Raw genomic sequence first — 20,845 nt, 5'->3', positions numbered from 1 at the left:
CTAACCCCAAACCCCTTCCAACACCCTTCTTGTATCTTATAAGCCAGTGCTCGTCTCCCCAGCCTGCTGGTGTCCATCATGCTTGGGTGACAGAGCAGGAACTATAGGACGCAGAAGTCTGTAGGGCCTCAGTGGAGCCGCGTCAAAACAGCTCATCAGCTGTGGTGAAACCAAAGCCACGACAGCTCACGATATCGTCCCGAGTTAATTACTTACCACAAACATCAGACATCACGAGCAGTGCACGAACATCACGAGCATTGCCGATATTCAGGACCTCCAATACACGGCCCTGCACTGAAGACTTCCCCAAACCCAGGCGGTTAACCAGAAACGCATGATTCGTATCAAGTATACTCATCGTATACATATATTCACCGCTGAACGATGAAATGAATATGCCAGCACGCATCAGCGTTCAATACAACGAAAAAAAAACTACGAGTGCTTGCCGGCCTGTTTTGGTAAGCGACGGAGCTGACTCCTTGAGACGCCTGACGGGGCATCTGGTGATCTGAGGACTTGTTTTTGCATTACCTCCGGGTGTATTCGACGTTGCTCGTATGATTTCCTGACCAATCCGGGCACTGCCTGAAAGGGTGCCGGACATGAACCGGGTGTGAAGGGGTGCCGGACATGAACCGGGTGTGATATGCTGACTTCCAGTGACGTATGTGGGTCATGATAAACAAACTTCATCTGTAAACTAGTATTTTTCGTGCGGCACATCGGTGAATCGCGTATAACTTTAACGGAAATCGGTTAGCGACCGCTCGTCCCTTCACTCGCTCTTTTTATATGCGTGTGTGTGTTGGAAAGTGGTTGCGTCAAATTCATGAAAACTCCATTTTCTTTGTTCCTAGAAGCATTCCTAAACCTGTGAAGGTAGCGTTAATTACAACTTGAGATAAACGTTGCCATAGCGCGTACCGATTTCGCACCATAGGCTGTGCGTCGAAACTGATGAAACGGACCACAATGCCGCAATATGTGATCCACGCACATCTGACACGCATTCCGATGAAGTTAACGCATGACCTTCTCTCTACACCAAAGTCCGCGGTTTTCTATTTTTCCGATTGTACTCTCCAGATTTCCACCGCGGCCTGAGTGTCGTTACGCATCCTAAAAACTTCATGAACGTCGTAAATTACTAGCAATGCAAATGTCAGACGTCCATGACTTCGTCCCTGCACTTGTCAACACTGCTGCAATGTGTCCGTGTTGACACACTGCAGTGACTCCAAAGCCCACTCCCCGTGAAGCGCTCGCCGTGCTGTTTTGCCGGGACATCGGGCTTCGTTTTATAATAGCTGCATTTAATGTGTCTTTCATTTCATCCTTGGCAAATTATTCTGCACTCAATACGTGTGATTTTTTAAACATTTCTCACCTTTAACATCTTTCAAGTTATGCATTTGATTGTCACCGCGGTTTACCTTTTTCGCTGCAACGAATGAAGTAAAGATGAATGACGGCTCCTGGACGCCGGTAACGGGGCAACGCCAAAAACATACAGGAGCGTGTCGTCCTCTTAATTGAAACTCCCCAGCGGCGACTGAACGACCAACGGGTGGCAGTTTGAGAACGTGACAAGGTGGAATTGGAACCCTTTAAGTAAGATTGGTGTTTGCACGGGACAGCGCACAGAATGAAGAATAAATTGGTGTTGAATGCAGGCAATGAATCGGTGCATGCGATGATGTAAATGTTACTACGACCCTGACTATAGTTTTGACGACGGTGTGTGGTATACGGCGCTGTTTTTCAAAATGCCGACATTCCCGCCTTGCCAGACGTGAGCTGGTGCATCTATCAAACTCAATTTGTCACATCAATGGCAGCCGGTATATGGATCGAAGTTTTGAAATTGTATTCGTGCCGCACCCCCGGACACACCCCGCATCACGTCCGCACCCCCGGACCGCGGCGGCTCCCGAGCTCCCTCTGGGCTACCGCCTCGTGCACCTGCGCGTCGTGCCAATATCCGCCATTCAGCGATCCTCAATTCGGCCCTGGCACGAAGCAACGAAATATTGGATAGACGCCCACACACACACACACACACACACACACACACACACACACACACACACAGACTGACAGACAGACGCATTCTAAGCCAAAAGTACATCAATTTGTAAATATATGGAAGTCTGCGCGTCTCAAGAAATCGTAGAAAGCGGACATAGATGAATTATGCTTCGATAGGCACCACATTTTCATAGTTTGTTTGATGATAATTAGGGTTTATGGGTGCGTCGACTACATGCCCATTTCGCGCGCTCTCGAAAGCTGTCAGCCACATACCACTCGGTCAGAACTGTGCCATCTATACATTACCCCTTCATCTGCATATCTGTACGGCTGGACGGCTGTAAATCATTCTGAAGCCAATATGGGCTAAGGAAGCGAGTATGTCGACGACCTCACAACATGGGCCCCGACCTTTCAGACGGGAGAGGGGCGCTGGTACGAAGCAACGCAGACGAACTCAGACATAGTGACGACACGAGGTCACGACATGTGCAACAGCCAGACGCTCGCCACATCGCTCGCACTGTGGCATGTCTTGGCCCGACAGGTAGAACAAGTGCGTAGCGTAGGTGTACCCAATCCGTGGCCGACAAAGAGCAGCCTCCTCAAATCTTCGATGTCTGTGAGACAATTAGCACTCGCCAATCAGTGATTTAATGGTTTTAAACGTGATTTATTTCGTCAAACTCATATGGCCACCTATCACGAATATGCCGAATAGCAAACAACTTCAGGTCACCCAACGGTAGACTGATGGGAAGAAGGATGACCCCGACATGCGACTGCTGTCGCTGCAGCGTCTGCTCTTTTGCTCCCTATAATTCCAACGTGGCTAGGAATCCATGTAAAGGTGATTCTAACGTTTCAGTGGTGATAGGTACGGGTGACCATGCGATACGCGGATTGGGTCTAGTGACAAAAAGGCACTGAGCGAGTCGATTTAAGTCAGAAAATTACATTCCGCAAGACATTGGATGCCTCGTTACACCGTTGGAATGGCAAAAGCCTCAGTGGAGAACACTGATGGGTGTCGTGGTAAGCAGAAGTCTTGCTCTGCGTCTCCGCAGACAAAGGCAGAGCCAGTGCCACCGTGTCCCTTCGAGCCGTCAGCAAATATCGTAACTGAGCTGCGGTAAAGCGAGACTCATTCATGTACGGACATGTTGCCTTTTTAGCCTGGTGGAGGTCTGAGTCAAACGGCGGGATTGTGCGACACCACGGGGGCAGATAATCAAACGTGCGTTGAATGACTTGTCGACGTGGATGACCGCCTCACTTAGCCCATGTCGCGAACGCAAGCACAACAGCCACGTCAATGTGTGCGAAAAAAGTGCAGGATATGCTGGATGGAGGGGAAACTGTGACACCTTTGTGGCGTAGTTCAGAGAAGGTCTTCCTCTACGAAGCTGAAGTATCGGTTCGTTGAATTCTATCAACAGTTTTTTCGTGCGGGTTGTGCGGAAAACTCCGATAACAGTACGAACACGCGCTTGGTCGATACTGTTGAGGGCCTCTTCTGAACATGTCGGGGCACCGTCATAGACTGGACTTGCATAGTCCAGCACCGAGCGTATAAGTCCTCTATATCATCTAGGCAAAGTGTGGAGGTCTGCACCATTAGTCATGCGGAACATCACCTTCAGTGTATTGATGTATTTATGACAGCCGACTTTAGGATGCTTGATATGGGATTTGAAAGAGAATCGCCGGTTAAGAATGACACCAAAAATGTTGACTTCTTCGCAGACCGGAATGTGGAGTCGGACAAGCGCAGCACAGGGTCCCTCCACTTTATTAGATGCGCACAAAGGTGTATGAATTTGGTTTGCTCGTCGAAAAGCTGAAACCATTTTTGACGCTCAACTCACATACTTTCAAAGGCATGGTTGCCGTTGCCTCTCAGCAGACAATGTCGTAGATGTTGAGCACCAAATGGCGGAGTCGTTAGCAAATAAAGACCAGCTTTTATTTGGTGGTAGGGCGTCAACAACGCCATTCATCCTCAGTGTGAACAAAGCAACACTTATCACACTGCCGTGCGGAACGCCGTTCGCTTGTTCTGAATGGTCCGATAAAGCGCCGCCGACTGGAATGCAAAGGTACCTCCGTCCAAGAAAGTTCCGAATCTGAGCACTCATGTGACCACCTATGTCACATGCCTTGACGATGGAGAGCATGCCATAGCCCCGCGCTGTGTCGTATGCTTTTTCATTGTCAAATAGCATTGCTGCGGTGTGTCGTTTTTGCTGGATATCGGTACCTAGAATCGCCCAGTGGTCCACTGTGCTTCGGTTCTTCCGCAGACGACGATGGATTTTCGACGATGCTCATGTTTTTAATGAGCCAAATCAGTCAAGCATTTATCACTCTCTCCGAAACTTTGCATAATGTTGATGTTAGAGAGATGGGACGAAAATGTAAGGGATGGGGACCATCTTCCCCGGCTTCAAGATTGGAACTGTGGTAAACTTACGCCAAGTTCGGGAAAATCATCCTTCATTCAGAGAAAGTTAAAAAGTCGAAGCATAGATTCCCTGCATTCCGTGTCCATCCGAACCAACATGCTATTAATTTTGCCAGGTCCAGGAGAAACATTCTTTGTCCATTTAGGAGTTGAACGTAGTTCTGTCATAGCAAAACCAGCGTTATACGTTTTATAATTGGTGTGTGGCGATTTAAATATCATGGGAACCGACGCACACTTCTGTTTGTGGCGGATAAACCTAGGGTTAGTCGTACCAAGCTTTCAGCGCCCGGCTAGTGCCAAGCGTATTTCGTTTCCCACTTCCCGCGGCTTTGCATCAAGCATCATGAATCAAGAATGGGGACGGAAGCTGGTCAAAGACCGACTGAAGTGCAGAGCTAGGAACTTCCTCAGAGCGTGAGCGTAGCACACGGCCAACTTCAGAAGCCAAAGATCAGCCACGACAGCAACAGCCTGCAGGTCAGAGGTATGTCTGAGAGGTGCACATGGGGTACAACACTACTTCGCCGTCATCCACGCAACCAACTTCAAACTACGGAACGGCTGGTCATATTTCTTCAAACCAGCATCTATCAAAAGCTAGTATGCGGTTTCATTAGCCGTCCTGAAACTGGTGACCCCAGGCCATCATCTCTATCTTCAAAAACCGCCTAAACCGCTTTAGGGCATTGCAGCCAAGTCCAAACCCGGAAACCGCCCGGCAGATCTGTTTGAAACTTTTACCAGAAGAAGGAGCGCATGCAATTTCATCAGCCGTTTTAAAGCTGGTGACCTCAGGTAACCATCTTCACCTTCAAAAACCGCATAAGTGACTTTAGGGTATTGCAGCCAAGTCTAAACTCGGAAACCGGACTGCCGATCTGCTTGAAACCTTTACCAGCAGATAGAATGCATGCGATTTCATCAGCCGTACTGAAATTGGTGATCTCAGATTTTCATCTTCCTTTCTGAAGATGAAGATGGCGGCCTGTGGCCACCAGTTTTAGAACGGCTGATGAAATCGCATGCGCTCTATCTTCTGGTAAAATTTTCAAGGAGATCGGTTGAGCGGTTTTCCGAGTTTGGACTTGGCTGCAATGCCCTGAAGCGGTTTAGGCGGTTTTTAAAGGCAAAAATGGTGACCTGTGGTCACCAGTTTCGGAACGTCTAGTGAAACCGCATGCTAGCTTTCGATTGGTGCTGGTTTGAAAAAAAATCTGACCAGTAGTTTCATAGTTTTTAAGTTGGCTGCGTGGATGACGGTGAAGTAGCGTTGTCCGCACATGGACACTGCCGTGCGCCTAAATCGCAACCCGACTGTGGGCCATAGTAACGTTTGTGGTCTCGTTTCGGAATATCCCGTAACCTGTTAATTCTATCCACGTGCCTGGAGAGACTTTGGTCTCCTGAACGTATGCCACGACTGGGTTTCTGATGTATAAAAGTCCGGCCACTGTCAGAAAGTCGGTGGCATGCTACGGGCGCTGTTACGTGAGGTTAGCGGCTAAAACCCGTGTCAGAAATAATTTATTGTAAGTGATCATAGGCGAGGAATCTTGCGCCACACGAGTCCCCGTGGCGACACTCGGCTTCGATGGAGTAGGGCTTCCACCGTGGGTGGGTGACGTGGGCCAGGGAGGGGCACTCTTGATCGGGGTGCGCTTGATGGGGAGGCTGGGCACACCCCCCGTCACCAAGCGGGGAGCGGGAGGCGGACCCACTGGCGATGCTGGAGAGTGGAGAGGTGCCGACGACAGGGCATGGCCCACGGCACACGGCGCAGAGGCTGACCAAGCAGCGCGGTATTTAAATTCTGCCATTCCCTAAGGCATGCAGCGGTGACGGCCAAAAATATCATCATCAAGGCGTTCATATCCAGCGTTTGTGAGGGTGATTTCCAGATATAACGACCGCCAACTGACTCCCAATTTACACTGTGCAAGGTTTCATGACTTAATCAAACCATGGCACATTGAGGAGCATATTTACTGAACGGAGAATTGTGCTGTCTAGCGCATTATTTTCCACCTAAAACGTTTATCGGCAGTTGTAAATGAGCTTGCTTCATCATAGCTGATACTTGATTCAGTATTTTCAAACGTGAAACAATTTTTAGCAAGGGCCATTGCGCCGTCGACCACATTTTAACCATCAATACTGTGATACGTGCCGCTTTTAAGAAAAATCAACATGTTCGAGCAGTCTCCTTCGATGTTGCGGCGGCTTATGATGCCACTTGGCACCAGCGTATTCTTTTGTAGATTTTAAGAACTATATAAAAGGTTTTATGTGCACTTTTTGCAAAATCTTTTATTAGACCGGCTTTTCCAAGTCCGCATGGATAATCACTTCTCGGAAAAGTGCTTCCGGTCGATGGAGTGCGTCAAGGTGGAATGGTAGGCGTCACGCTGTTCCCCATTGTGTGTAGCGATATGGGAGACGGCCTGCAGCCGTCGATCAGTTGAGCTCTGCTCGTGGACGATTCAGCTATGTGATGCTGTTCATCAAGCAAGCGGTCCATGGCGCGACAGCTGCAGCGGGTCTCTGCTGGTCTCGGGAGGTGGGGTGCAGCGAATCGGTTCTGCTCCACGACAACCAAGACAGTTGCGGTGCACTTTTGTCGCCGCCGATGTTATTGCTCAGGTATACAGATCCGGTTATGCGGGAACCAATCTCGCCGCAACCGGTGGGAAAGTTTTTGTGTGTACTCATACACAGCCGACTGTCGCAAAAGGACCATTCCAAAATGCTTCGAGAAAGGATTTTAATTCCCCAGACATTGTAACGTGTGCTGTGCGTACGTCTTACGAAACAGACAGGAAAAAACACTTTTATCCTTACTGCTGTTCCCTGGATTGCTTCCAGCTTGATTTAACTTGTTTTGGCTAGTACCGTACGTGCCAATTCAGTTAACGGACTATGGAGTCGTCTATCATACCACGCTTCGCATCACAACTGGGGCGTTTCGCAGGTCACCGACTCTGAACCTTTTGACAGAGGTTCATGAGCCCCCCCCCCCCCCCCCCCTATGTGCCTCTGCCAAATGCTAGGAATACAATGTGCGGTCAAGATTCGCTGGTCCCTGTCACACCCTACGTATGAAGCAGCTATTTTTATTGCAGCACACTGGCGGTGTTGCGCACTTTGTCTGTGCAACGCGCTACTCTGTTCTATGTGAGGCACTGCTACTTTGTTCACTTATCAATAAATAGAGTGGCAGTCTCATCAATGAGACCAACATGCATTTCGTGGTATTATGCACACAGACAACCAGTGTTCCCATTCAAGGCGGTTCATTTCAGCAAAAGTGTACATTTATTCTCGGAGGTAAAAAAGCATCTGTTCATTCTAACATCTGTCACTCCAGAGATCTTTAACACCTTTCTCACTGTATCAAGGATGCATAAACGGTCGCATGCACAGGCAAAGACAGCTGACTGTGCCTCCGTCAGTGCCACCACGACCCGATCGCCTTCACTGCCGCCACATGCCTCGGTTTTTACGCCGGAACTGATGCTAGTTTGGATACGTATTGCTATAACAAGGGAGGTGACGGGTTTTACACTTCTTTTTGAACAAACTCTTTAACTATTCTTCTTTCTTTGAGAGCTTTTATCCGCTCAGCCTCCTTGAAAAGGACATTTTATTGTGCCTCACTGCGGTGAACTGAACTGCAAGCCTTTTTTATGCACGCTCGAGTCCCAGTCACGTCAGTACACCTGGTAGTGAGCTCACCGACGCTTTGGCCAGACGCGCAGCTCAGGCACCTTGCACGCACCAAGCGCCTCTTCCGGCAACATTCTTTTCCCCGCCATCACTGCTTCTTCCGGCAGCATACTGCCGCAAAGCTGCTGCATACAAAGCTGCTACAATTCGCCTGTAAAAGCGCCATCACTGCGTTTTTACACGTAAATCGCAGCAGCTTCGGGACGGCATGGCTAGCAGTAAGCTCAGGGCAGTGGAGCCACAGCGGCGGTGTGACAGTCGTGCTCGTGAAGAGCGGGGCGTGAGGAGGTGAACCCGTGCCGATTGCGGTCATATGAACCATATATACGCGACGCACCAGTCTCGGGCTTGGGGAAGCAATCGAGTCATGCGCTTATTTTGTAACTCACCACATACTGCGGGCGACATGTTACTTGTGTGTCCCATTTCGTCGCAAAGCGCGTGGGCCATTTGCAATTTTGGACGATCGGCTGTAACACTGAACTTGAGCGAAACGCTAGGTGATGACTCGAATGTCACTCACAGGGGCCGGCGTTTCGCAGGTCACCGATCATGAACCTTTTGGCACAGGCACATAAGTCCCCATGCGCCTCTGCCAGATGCTAGAAATGCGATGTATCAACGGCTTCGGTCATTCCCATACACTTTTATCTTTTCTGTTGGCTGTATAATTTTCGACGTCAGGAGTGTCAACTTTTGTAAATGATCGGGGGGGGGGGGAGGGAATGAGCCAAAAGCCCGACGACCTAACCCTTGACCCCTTTTTTTCAACACACTTGGCCCATTGTATTTTGGCGAAAGACAATTTACGTTGTGAATTTTCGCATCGTTCAAAAAAGGATTTAATTCTAGCTTCACAGCAGTTCTGGAGGGACGGATCCAGGGGGGATGGGGGCACGTGCCCCTTCCGCCTTGGGCGCCGAAGGCACGGTTCATGACGGCCGTCAGCGGCGGCACCTATGTTTGGTTGTGGGGGACGAGGACATGGCTAATCACGAAGAACTTCGGCCATTCTCATACTCCGAAGCTTTTTAGTTTAACTCCTCGGACCTTTGTGTGTCTTATGGCCCTAGCTGTGTTAAGTGCATTGCATCGTTTATCCACTCAGCTATTACGTATGGTCTGACGATGATAGTAAACACGACTTTAGATTACGAGGATAGGGGTGTTGCAGTTGGTAATCAGTTGTAATAAAAATATGTTCATTATCAACAATTCTCAGCAACACTCAGTTGTGTTTGACAACTAAAAATGAACAATTGACATTGACCAAAGTTGTGTGAGATTGAGACTGAAAGCAAACCGTTTCAATCGGATGCGTACAAATGTGCCGTAAACACAACGGTGAGGATGAGTTTTTCGTAGCAGAGGTACTTAACATGCGTCTGCGGTGCCTAGTTAATTCAGCTCTGGTCCCAAAATCACCTCGGCCGTTGGCGCACTCTTAAGCCCCAATCATCATTAGCATACTAATACTACTTTGGGCGATCCTTAGGAATGTGCCGGACGTGCTCTAACCTGGAATGCTTCCTCACCCTTCATGCATGGCAGCCGTTTTGGTTCAAGATAGAACTGTGTGATGGACTTCTTTGACGCCGGCTTCAAAATTTTGTACTGCTGTGTTCTCCAGTCAGCTGTGATATGGTGAGGGAAATTGATAACGGTTATTCTTTACCCACTCCGCCTTCCCCGATCCACTAAACAGAACCAGGTCATGGATACAGTGCGCTGTAAAACACATTCGCGACATTTCAGCGCCAAGGATGTGTGCTGATCTGATGTGTCTGATCTGATCTGATCTGATGTGTCTGATGTGTCTGTGTCTGATCTGATGTGTGCCGATGTCTGATGTGTGTCTGATGTGTGCTGATGTCTGATGTGTGTCTGATGTGTGCTGATGTCTGATGTGTGTCTGATGTGTGCTGATGTCTGATGTGTGTCTGATGTGTGCTGATGTCTGATGTGTGCTGATGTGTGCTGATGTGTCTGATGTGTGTCTGATGTGTGCTGATGTCTGATGTGTGTCTGATGTGTGCTGATGTCTGATGTGTGTCTGATGTGTGCTGATGTCTGATGTGTGTCTGATGTGTGCTGATGTCTGATGTGTGTCTGATGTGTGTGTCTGATGTGTCTGATGTGTGCTGATGTCTGAGTGTGCTGATGTCTGATGTGGTCTGATGTGTGCTGATGTCTGATGTGTGTCTGATGTGTGCTGATGTCTGATGTGTGTCTGATGTGTGCTGATGTCTGATGTGTGTCTGATGTGTGCTGATGTCTGATGTGTGTCTGATGTGTGCTGATGTCTGATGTGTGTCTGATGGTGTGCCTGAGTGGTCTATGTGTGCTGATGTCTGATGTGTGCTGATGTCTGATTGCGCCATTCCGCTAGCAATGACCACCTTTTTGCTCTGCAAATCTCACAGAACGATGTCCTGTGCCGTTGACCCTGATAAGGACAGAGGTAAAACTAGCATGTATTGAAAGTGGGGATATGTCCGAATATCAGCGGAGGGTGTTTCATCAACCTCGGATCCTGGCGGTGGCTGAGATGACAGCATAACTGATGCGATTCGGAGGATGAGGATACCTTTTCAGTCTAAACCTTTTGGTGCCGCCTGCTGGGTTCGAAGATACGAGCCTGAGGAGCTGACGGCGGTGTTTTGCCCCGTCGGGCTGCTCACGCAAACAAAAGATTTCATCGCATTTCGCAGGGCGTGTGCCTCTTTTGCAGCCCGGTCGCAATACCGTTGTGCGTATGGTGCCATCAGATAAGGCCCAGCGGGCGTCTGGTTGGGAATAGGCTTTCATCCTGGAATTGAACGTATTTTTTATGTTCGCGGGAGAACTGAACGTTTTCTCCAAACGTGTGATGCGGTCTGAGATTGGTGGCAAACCTTTCAGATCAAGATTATGCCGCTGCCACCATCTCATCTATCATCATCATCAATTAGCATCATCATCATCGTCTCGTCTATCATCATCGTCTCTCATGCCGTCAGTCTGAGTCCGAACGTGTCCAAAGTTATGTCTGGATTAATACTCCTCTGAAATGGAGCGGAGATAATCTGCCTGTTCAAAGACACCTTGAACTTAGACCCGAATTCAACCTAAGAACAAACATTTCTAGACTTTGAAGTGAGCATGATGGACGCGTAGCACACAGTCGTGCAGAGGCGGATCCAGGATTTATTCAAAGGAGGGGGGGGGGGGGCCCCGCAACATTGTGGGGTCCCCTGGAGTTTCGGGCCCCCTCCAGAAAATATCCTTGCATTTCGTTCCTTGTATTTAAAGACAAGTCATATGTAAAATACATATATATATATATATATATATATATATATATATATATATATTCATTGATTTAATAAATTACGAAAACCCATCCAACTGCGGACAGCCCTATAAAGCTAGATGTGGTATGCATGCATACACATAGAGCTCACTCAGTTCTACAGATTAGTTTGAATGCTGTGATTTTGAAGCTAAGTGTTTCAGAACAACAGGCAAAAGACACTTGAGTTGGCTACTAACAGCCATCAGAACCAAGCATGACCTTGACTCCTAGCTTATGTATTTACGGCTAGCCGGCTGGGCGATGTATTCCGCTGATGGCTGATGACTGATGCAGAATTTCCCCTTTGTTATAAAGGAGTACAACATACTAACATTCAAAATATGTTAACAGTGTGATGCACTAGTATAATTAGTGACACACACTCAATAGCCAATGGAAGTGACGCATACGACTTCGGCGGCATGTTCAATCACGTTCCACAATTGCGCGTAAAAATTAATCGTCGAATATTCGACTGCTGCTCTAAGCCTAAGGCACCAAGGCCAATGCGGACGGAGCCTGAGCGATCATGGTTGGCGCAGGAGGCCAACAAAGACGCTCCCGTCATAGTATAGCAAGTATAGGGTCCTCAGAGCAAGGGAAAAGGGCCCAAGTCCCACGTGGTGGACCCTAAACGACCGGTAGTACCTCGGCAGGCTGACGTACAAAACCCCGGCCATAGCATAGGACCCTCGGAGCAAATGGGAATGATCCAAGACCTTGAATTAATACCCCCGTGCGATCAAGAGTGAATGAGCAGGTTAACAACACGAGTCTCGATAGGAGTGAACATCGAGTGTCTCTGTGCCTTACCTTATGAGAGCCCTAGCAACGGCACAAGACCCCCAAGCAAGTGGAAAGAATCCGACCCTTTTATGAAGGGCCCCTGAGCAACTGAGTGTACCCTGGCATATGGGCCCCGGGAAAAAGTGTATAGAGCCTTTCGTGCAAATGGGAAGAATCCGCGTAGGAAAACCTGATTGATCAACAGTGCTTAGGCGTGGAAGCAGATAGCGTCCCAGCAGAACATTGGGCCCTGCGAGAAAATGCAGAGATCAACCGCAACGTGGAAAGCTCCTTGGCGATCAGACTGACCCGGCAAGTGGACATATAGGGCCAGGCAACCAACAACATAATGTCTCTAGACAGCGTAATGAGCCACAAAAGTTCCCCCCCCCCCAAGCAACACTTGCCAATCAGCTAAGAATAAATTTTGTTCGCTTATGAACTCTTCACTATCGCTGGCAATTGTTCTTGGTCGTCTGTAAGCACAGAGGCGTCCGCTTTTGTTGGGTTTTTGTTGTAAGAAAACTGCGTCCGTCCGGCCGGTTATGGGCCTCTTCGGAACCTTAAGCCGCCTCGGCATGGTCCATGGGGCGTGGCCCATGGACCATGCCCCCCGCCCCCCCCCCCCCCCTCTGCATCCGCCACCGGCCCGAGCAGCTGAATAGGTGGGGCCCGCCAAGAGCATAGGGCCGCCCATTCAAACAAGAAGTACTCACGACGCAATGTGTAGGGCTTTAAAGGATCGCGTGCGCCCGAGCAGGTTAACACATAGGGCCCCCCATCAAAAGCATAGGGCCCTCCATTGAAATAGAAAATAACCAAGACCCAATGAAGAGGGCCCCCGAATGATCGAGTGTGCCCGAGCAGTTTAACAGACAAGGTTCACAAGAAGAGCGTGGGGCCCTCCATTCAGATAAGAAGTATCGTAGACCGTATATAAAATGCTTCAGAGTGATGGAATGTGCCCGAACAGTTTAACAGAAGGGCCCGACAGGAATGTAAGACCCTCCATTAAAATAAGAAGCCCCCAAAACCTAGTGCGGAGGGCCCCGAAAGATGCAGTATACCCGAGCAGATTATCAGATGGCCCAGATAGGAGCATGGACCCTAAATTCAAATACCGCGACTCAATATATAGGGCCCCAGAACAATCCTGTGTGGCCGAAGCGGCGAACAAGTGAAGTCCCCGACAAGTGTGTAGGGCCCTCCACTCAGATAGGAAGTACCCAAGACACAATGTGGAGGGCCCCCAGATATTCGAGTGTGTCCGAGCGGTCGAATGACCCGAGCATTTTATCAGAAGGGCCCTAACAGGAGCGTAAGGCTCTCCATTCAACTAAGAAGTACCCAAAACCCGATGCGGAGGGCCCCTGAAGATGGAGTGTGCCCGAACAGGTTATCAGATGACCCCGATAGGAGCAGAAGACTCTAAATTCAAACACCAAGAACCAATGTGCAGGGCCCCCCGAGTAATCCATTGTGGCCGAGGAGGCGAACAGGGGGGGGGGGGGGAGGGGGAAGTGCGTAGGGCCCCATTAAAAAAACACGTGCCCAAGGCCCCATGTATAGGGTCCCCGAACGATCGAATGTGCTTGAGCAGGTTATCAGACGGGCCCCCACAAGAGCATAGGCCCTCTCCCCATTCAGACAAGAAGTACCCAAGACCCAGGATGGAGGGCCTCCGAACGACTGAGTGTACCCAAGCAGATCATCGAATGGGCCACCGTTGTAGGGTCCTAAGCAAGTGGCAATGCATTGGGAAGTCCCTAGACCAATGCAGAGGGCCCATGAGCATATCGCAAGTGTGTCGGTAGGTTAACCGAGGCCCACGTAAAGGGCCGCTGAGCAACCGAGGATACCCCGGCAGGTTAAGATATGGGACCCCGGCTTTAGCACACAGAGCCTTTCTGGCAAATGGAAAGAATCCATGGAAGGGCCCGTGATTGACAAGAGGGTCCCGGCACGCTAGCAGGAAGGGCCCCAACAACAGCACAGGGCCCTCCGAACAAATGCAAGGAAATAAAGGACAACGTGGAATGCTCCATAACGATCGCAATAATCCTGCAAGTGGACATATAGGTCCCTCGGCAACAATATGGGGTCCTTAGACAGCGTAATGAGGCCTGGAATTTCAGTTCTAAACTTTTCCAATTATTGAATAATTTTTTAACTTCTCACAGGCCCTTCAATTTCGCACACAACTGTTCCTGGTCGCCTGAAAGTCGAGAGATACCCAGTTTTGTTACGTTTTGTGTTAAACCCTTCGGGGTCCAAGGGAGGGGGGGGGGAATGTCCCCGTGGCTCCCCCTCTGGATCCGCCCCTGCAGTCGTGCGTAGTAGCATAGGCACATGCAATGTCCCGTTGGATAAAGGGGGGCGAAACTATCGCATCCATTTATTTCTGGCAATACTATGGTAGGGTGCTTTTCCACCTTAAATGGAGTGTTTCACATTTATGTCGGATTTGGAACTAAAAAAGCCATCTTGAAACCTTTCGGTGTTGTTCCCGATCCCGCCCTTCTTAAGATCTAAATCTTTCTAGCCTCTGAGCTATACGCCGGCGGGAACGGAGTAAGGTATTTTGGGGAGAGTACTTCAGTCACCTTGGTAATTATGACGTCAAAATAACGTCATTTAAATCCTTCCATTCCATAAACCATGCGGCGATCAAGGTGAGGAAAAATGCAATTGTCGAGGCGTTCATATCTGGCGTTCTTGCGCGCAATTTTAAGATATAACGGGTGTCAGTTGGCTCTCAATAAATGTTGTGCGAGGTACGTTGGCGTAATCAACCATGAGGCATCGAGAAGCATATTCAATAAAAGCAGAATCGTGCATTCTAGAGCAGTCTTTTCCACTTAAGGAAATACCAGTAGTTATATGTCAGCTTGTTTCATCATATCGAATGTTTGCTTCAATATATTCAGCCGTGAAACATTCCCTTCAGTCAAAGGCAAAGCTCTGATAAACGTTGTGACCAATAGAGATTAATAACAACGTCCAACTGCATGCTACGGTGGCTCGATGCGGTGCTGTGTCGGGCGTTCGGCAGCATGGAGTTGGCTTCCATTTGATGAGAGATGTTCGTATCAGGAACACCGTCACATTACAATATATCACGGTCATCAGAGGTTTCTATGTCGCGTAGTATCCGCTGCTGGGATCCAGGCTCCTGTCTAGTCTCGATGCCGAAGAACTCGCTGTTGGCAGATTAAATGGAATATGGACGCCAAATGACGCGAACGCATTCTCATTGGAAACAGGATACAACAAAGGACAACCAATGTTTTCCCATGCGACCAACTCGAAGTTGGGACTACCTGTCCTCCTAGGGAATGGAGTGACATGTCATTTTTACTCTTTTGCTTCGTATAACATTGTCTTAAAATCTATTTCAAATGCATGCTAGTCAAGCACCATAGAGGATTAAGAAAGCCAGGCATTTGTATATATATATATATATATATATATATATATATATATATATATATGTATATATATATATATACTTAAATTGTGGAAGTCCCAGGTTAAAAGTTGCCGCATGTTATGCGTAAGCAAATTTATCTGTTGGCATCTTAAAGTCCCCAAATCTGAGATATGACAGAAGGGCGCTGCAGAGATGTTTAAGAATAAAAAGGTCATTTTGCACTCATTTGCATGAGAATATATACAAAATATATCGAATGATCATGGAATATGTGAGACATTGCGTCTAAGGTGCAATGCCTTCCACCCTTAGCTTCTCGATACAGTATTAACCAATTTTCCTTTTGTGTGTGTGTGGGGGGGGGGGGGGGTAAGTCAATAGGCAATTCCACGATCATTTGTTTGAAGCCGCATGCTCGCCAGTCGGTCGATCAGATTACGTGATCCCAGATGTAGGTGAAGCGGTCCAGGAGCTCCGCGACAGGATCAGGCCCCAGAGAGCGTCAAGACCCTAAGCATATTTTTGTCGCCGCGTTCCGTTCGCGTATTCTCTCCGATTGATAAGGAAATCACTGCGCTCGGTTGCGAGGGCCATGTCAGGTTCGGTGTCATTGGAAGCCGCCATGTGTTTGTCCGGTCGACTATGTAGAGGGCATCTCCAGCGCAGCGCATCCGGGAGCGGCGATCACAATTGACTGACCACCTTTCCGCGCGGTCATTATCGTCAATAACATCGACCGGGAGTCCCGGGAAACGCGGACGGATTTTCTCTTGGAAAAGAGGTCCATTTGGAAGGAGACTACATAATTCACATGACTTTTCTGAAAGTCTTCTCAATGCTTTTGATTTCATGTCTACACTAGCTTGGAGACACCGTGATGTTGTACACAGTAAACAAGAAAGTAAAGGTAGTGGAATGGTGGCTAGCTAAAAGGAGCCGTCAAAACTCAAGCAGAATGCGGCGCTTCGTAAGACCAGAAACAATTTGAACGGTAGTGAAAACAGGGAAAGCATGATCAACAAGCGCGATTTCGCGCCATGAGGATAACTTTACCGCAAATGTAAGCATTGGAAACCTGACTGGGGACACGCGTCAAAACAACGCCGACCAGTATTGGAAAAGCAGGAAAGTTCTTGCTGCGAAGCCCCCACAAATCCATCTGCCAGTCTAGGCAGGAGACAGGCTGTAGCAAGGCAACCGCGTTGGGACTGACAATACATGACAAGACAGGCGGGTCTCCGAAGCTCTCGCCGACCAATGATAACGCGCACGCGCTACAGTGCCCGAGACCATGGCCCATGCAAATCGAGTCCATCGATCATCAACCAGGTTTGGTTTAGCAACGATATGTACTTTCATTTAAACGGCAAAGTCGACAGCCAAAACTATCGTTTTTGGACCATCGTGGCTCCTACCAAAATTCACGAAACTCAACAATTGTTACGTCATTTGTCCCCTTCCGGTTGCACGTCAGCCGAGGGCTGCAGTGACCATAAGGGCCGGACAATGCTTGGCGGTCCTACACCGGTTCTGGGCGGCTGTGAAGAAAGTTTGCGGTGGAGACATGCCTCAGCAGTAGCTTCCCCAAGGTGGTGTGACGACACATGCGGCGGTGGCTATGTCCTATATAGAGGGGATTAAGCACATGCAAACTGCGTAGGAAACAATCCTAATGTACTGCAAGTAATATAAATCCAGAACTTCGACGCGTTTTGCAATACATTGATTACGGTCAACGAAAATGCAAATCATTCTTAAATCGTCTGTATCGTTTATCAACATGAATTGCCAAAGCTGCCAGACCTGAAAAGTTCTTTTTCCACAGACGACCTGTGTTATGCGGTTTTGTTTCATATCCATGATGAAGCCCAGCCAGCCCTGATCATATCTGTTCAGTATTGTGCGAGAGCTATTCAAACGCTTGATCCAAAGTGTCCTGCCGCCTCTTCAGGCATATACTGTGACGGATCTGTAGTGTCTCATTAAGTCGTGACTCAATGTGCGGTGCCTTTGCACCTTGCGGTTGCGCGTGATATCATCCGGCCGTGGCGTGTCGAAACGCCCGCAGCAAGGTGGAGACCACTCTCGTCTGCAGGCGCTTCGGCCCCTTCCCCCCGAACAACACACGTATGCCGTCATCTCGTTCGTCCCCCACCGGAAAAGGCGGCTTGCTGGTCGACACCGCTTTCGTGGCTAGCGTCATCGGGGTCCCCGGGACCCTTCGCGTCGGCTCACCGGTGGAGGGGTCTGTGAGGCCCTTGATACCGTCCAGCATGTCCAGCGCCATGTCGCAGATGCGCTCGGCGTGGTTGGGCCGCTTCTCGGGAGCGCCGTCCACCACCATGTACGAGTCACCGATCGTCTCCACCTGGAGGAGGCAGATCCGTTAGCGTTGGCCAAACAGAAGGCACACAGTGCAGGGCAGAGGTCACACGGTGCCGGACAGAGGTCACGCGGTGCCGGACAGAGGTCATGCGGTGCCAGGAGTAGGTCACGCGGTGCCGGGCAGAGGTCACGCGGTGCCGGGCAGAGGTCACACGGTGCCGGGCAGAGGTCATGCGGTGCCAGGAGTAGGTCACGCGCTGCCGGGCAGAGGTCACACGGTGCCGGACAGAGGTCATGCGGTACCAGGAGTAGGTCATGCGGTGCCGGGAGTAGGTCACGCGGTGCCGGGCAGAGGTCACGCGGTGCCGGGCAGAAGTCAGGCGGTGCCGGGCGTAGGGAGCTGTATTCTCAGGCAAAGGGAGCCTTAGGTCTGCCATGGCACGCGCCCGAAGTGCATTGAATCTCGCCGAAGCTCACGCACGATGGCGAACAGATGTGGTCAGCGCTAGATGAGCTCGTTGAGCTCAACCTGTTGCTCACCTTGTACACTCGATTAAGCTCCGTCAGTTGATCGAAAATGGAGTACATTGAGTTCAGCATGGAAACCACTTGCATGGGCGAGATCCTGCTGCAGATCTCGGTGAAGTTGACGACGTCAGAGAACAGGATTGTGACACTGTCGAACACCTGGAATGGTGAGGCAACCAATGAGCCTCCGTCATCGGCTGCATCAGCAGCCAGTCTCGTGCAGAGGAGACAATAAGCAATTCATGGCTATGTACGTAACTTCAGTGAGTACCTTTTTGCGAACAAACGTCTTCAAAATTTAAAACGTTGACACTAAAACTACTCCGAAACCATAATGAATTGCATCGATGAGAATGCGTGCAAGACGATATTGCCTGTACATGCGCATTCTCATATACAGGGCGTTCAAGTTGACGACATTGCCGTTTCTAACTTCATTTAATTCTAGATAAGCATTTAACAAGCGCAGATTATTTCAGCCCTCGTGTGCTGAACGCTCCTGGCCACCAGATAAAGTGAAAAACAATAAGGCTGTTGGCAATGCACGTTTGAAGCAGCACAAAAGGACGCATTATGTTGTGTTAGCGAGGCCTGTTCCTGATGGTATGCCGGTGCGCATTTTGAGCGTCACTCGCCTTATCCTGTCATCGCGTGATTATGACAGCCAATGCCACCGACGGAAAGCAATCCCTAGGCGACATGCCGTCGCATATGACGATAATTGGTCAGGATTCTATTAGCCTAACTAAATTGTCATTCCCTACGGGGCCAAAGATCTCACATTCCATCCATATTGCATGCATTCAGCGCTTGTGAACAAATGCAGCCCAGTCTGTTCCCTTGCCATAGTTCATTTTCCAAGGATCCGGTTAAGATATGAGTTCGGAATAGCTTTAGAGTAAGATTTCATCAATTAAAGTAATAAAGCAGAATGCCTCTAAATCTCGAGTGGGAATGTTTCCCTCAATGTTTGCCATCAACGGGTACTTTTGTTCGTAATCTCTCAAAGACAAATGTTGTCGCGTGCAGTCCGTAAGTTGTGCACTTCTTTTGACAATAAACAACAAGCTGGTCAAAAATTGTTGGCAATCTTTTCGGCCGCTCCGGCAAACGCGTGCTTCAAAATTCCCCCGCGAATGTAGACGGCTATGGACCTTCAAACAATGCAGGCAGACATTTTGACTTGATTCCTAGGATCTGGGGTGTTCGCACTTAGTAGCTGTCGGGAGCACGTGCTGCTTGGTAAATTTATGACATGCAATATATACACGCGACTCCCCGCAGGGGCACCGGCTTCGGCCGGTGTAGGGGACTAGCGCCCCCTCTGGTCCCAGCTCCGGTAACGGGTGGACAGCGCAAGCTGGTCCTCTCAGGGCGTAGCGACCCTGCCGGTACGTGAGCTCCTGCTCCTTGTCCCGCCCGCTCCCTTCACATTACCCGCACTTCCGCATCCGGGCCTATCACCACTTCTCGTCCTCGTTTTATCGGGGTCGCCGTGCCTCCTCGCCCACGTCCCCGGGTTGATCGGATCCTGGTGGCTGAGGGGCGCGTCGTGCGGGTCAGTCACGGCGCGTCCCAACACTCCACTTTGGCCAGGATATCCGGGGGCGCGGGGGCCCGTGGGGCCCACACGGGTCTAGCGGCTTGTCGCTCGCGTTGCGGCTGGGTGCTCCTTTCGGGTCTCCGCTTGGGGCGCCTGGCCGCGCGCAGCGGCATAAGGGATCAAGGGGCGGCGGCGCTGAACCACGGTCAGGACGGGGAGGGGCCTCCCCGGTCACACCTGGCCGTGTGGGAGGCGTCGTTCGCCCCGTATAGCACCGGGGTAGCCCTGGCGGTGACCACCTCCCGAGGGAGTGATGGGCCGTCCCCCAGTTGGGCTCCGAGGTGGATGGGGAGCCCCGGTGCCGAAATGAAAACCACCTGTTATGGCTTCTTCTAACATTAAAAACACCCGTCCTCCGAAAGGGGGGCGGACCTCGATAACCCCAGGGTGCAGAGACGAATCTGCGTCCCCTGGTCCGCGGATTCTGATATTCGGTAGTGAAGAGATTAAGCTGGCTTCTCTCTCACCGTTTCAGAGACGAAACGGTTGCGACAGGTTTGGAAATAATCATCAGGTGCGACAAGCTCAGGGATGGGAAAATAGAAGTAGAGTTCGTGAGTGGTCTGGGGGCAAGCAGGGCCATGGCAGCCAAGGAATTTACATTTACTGTTC

At 49.8% G+C, this 20,845-nt stretch overlaps 1 protein-coding gene across 1 annotated transcript in view; it reads right to left on the bottom strand.

Moving 5' to 3' along the window:
- Positions 1–20,845, bottom strand: part of LOC119092467 (soluble guanylate cyclase 88E) — a 61,090-nt gene that overhangs the window by 8,687 nt on the left and 31,558 nt on the right. Inside the window, exons 9-10 of the mRNA XM_037215430.1 lie at positions 18,643–18,789; positions 18,013–18,145 (exon numbers count right to left, since the gene is read on the bottom strand). Of these exons, the coding sequence (XP_037071325.1) occupies positions 18,013–18,145; positions 18,643–18,789 (280 nt within the window). The remainder of the gene's footprint in view (positions 1–18,012; positions 18,146–18,642; positions 18,790–20,845) is intronic.

The sequence above is a fragment of the Pollicipes pollicipes genome, unplaced genomic scaffold (assembly GCF_011947565.3).
Source record: "Pollicipes pollicipes isolate AB1234 unplaced genomic scaffold, Ppol_2.1 Scaffold_3447;HRSCAF=4054_pilon_pilon_pilon, whole genome shotgun sequence".
Classification (NCBI taxonomy): Eukaryota; Metazoa; Arthropoda; class Thecostraca; order Pollicipedomorpha; family Pollicipedidae; genus Pollicipes; species Pollicipes pollicipes.
The sequence above is the reverse complement of the archived record's forward strand: the minus strand, read 5'-3'. Positions and strand labels throughout refer to the sequence as shown.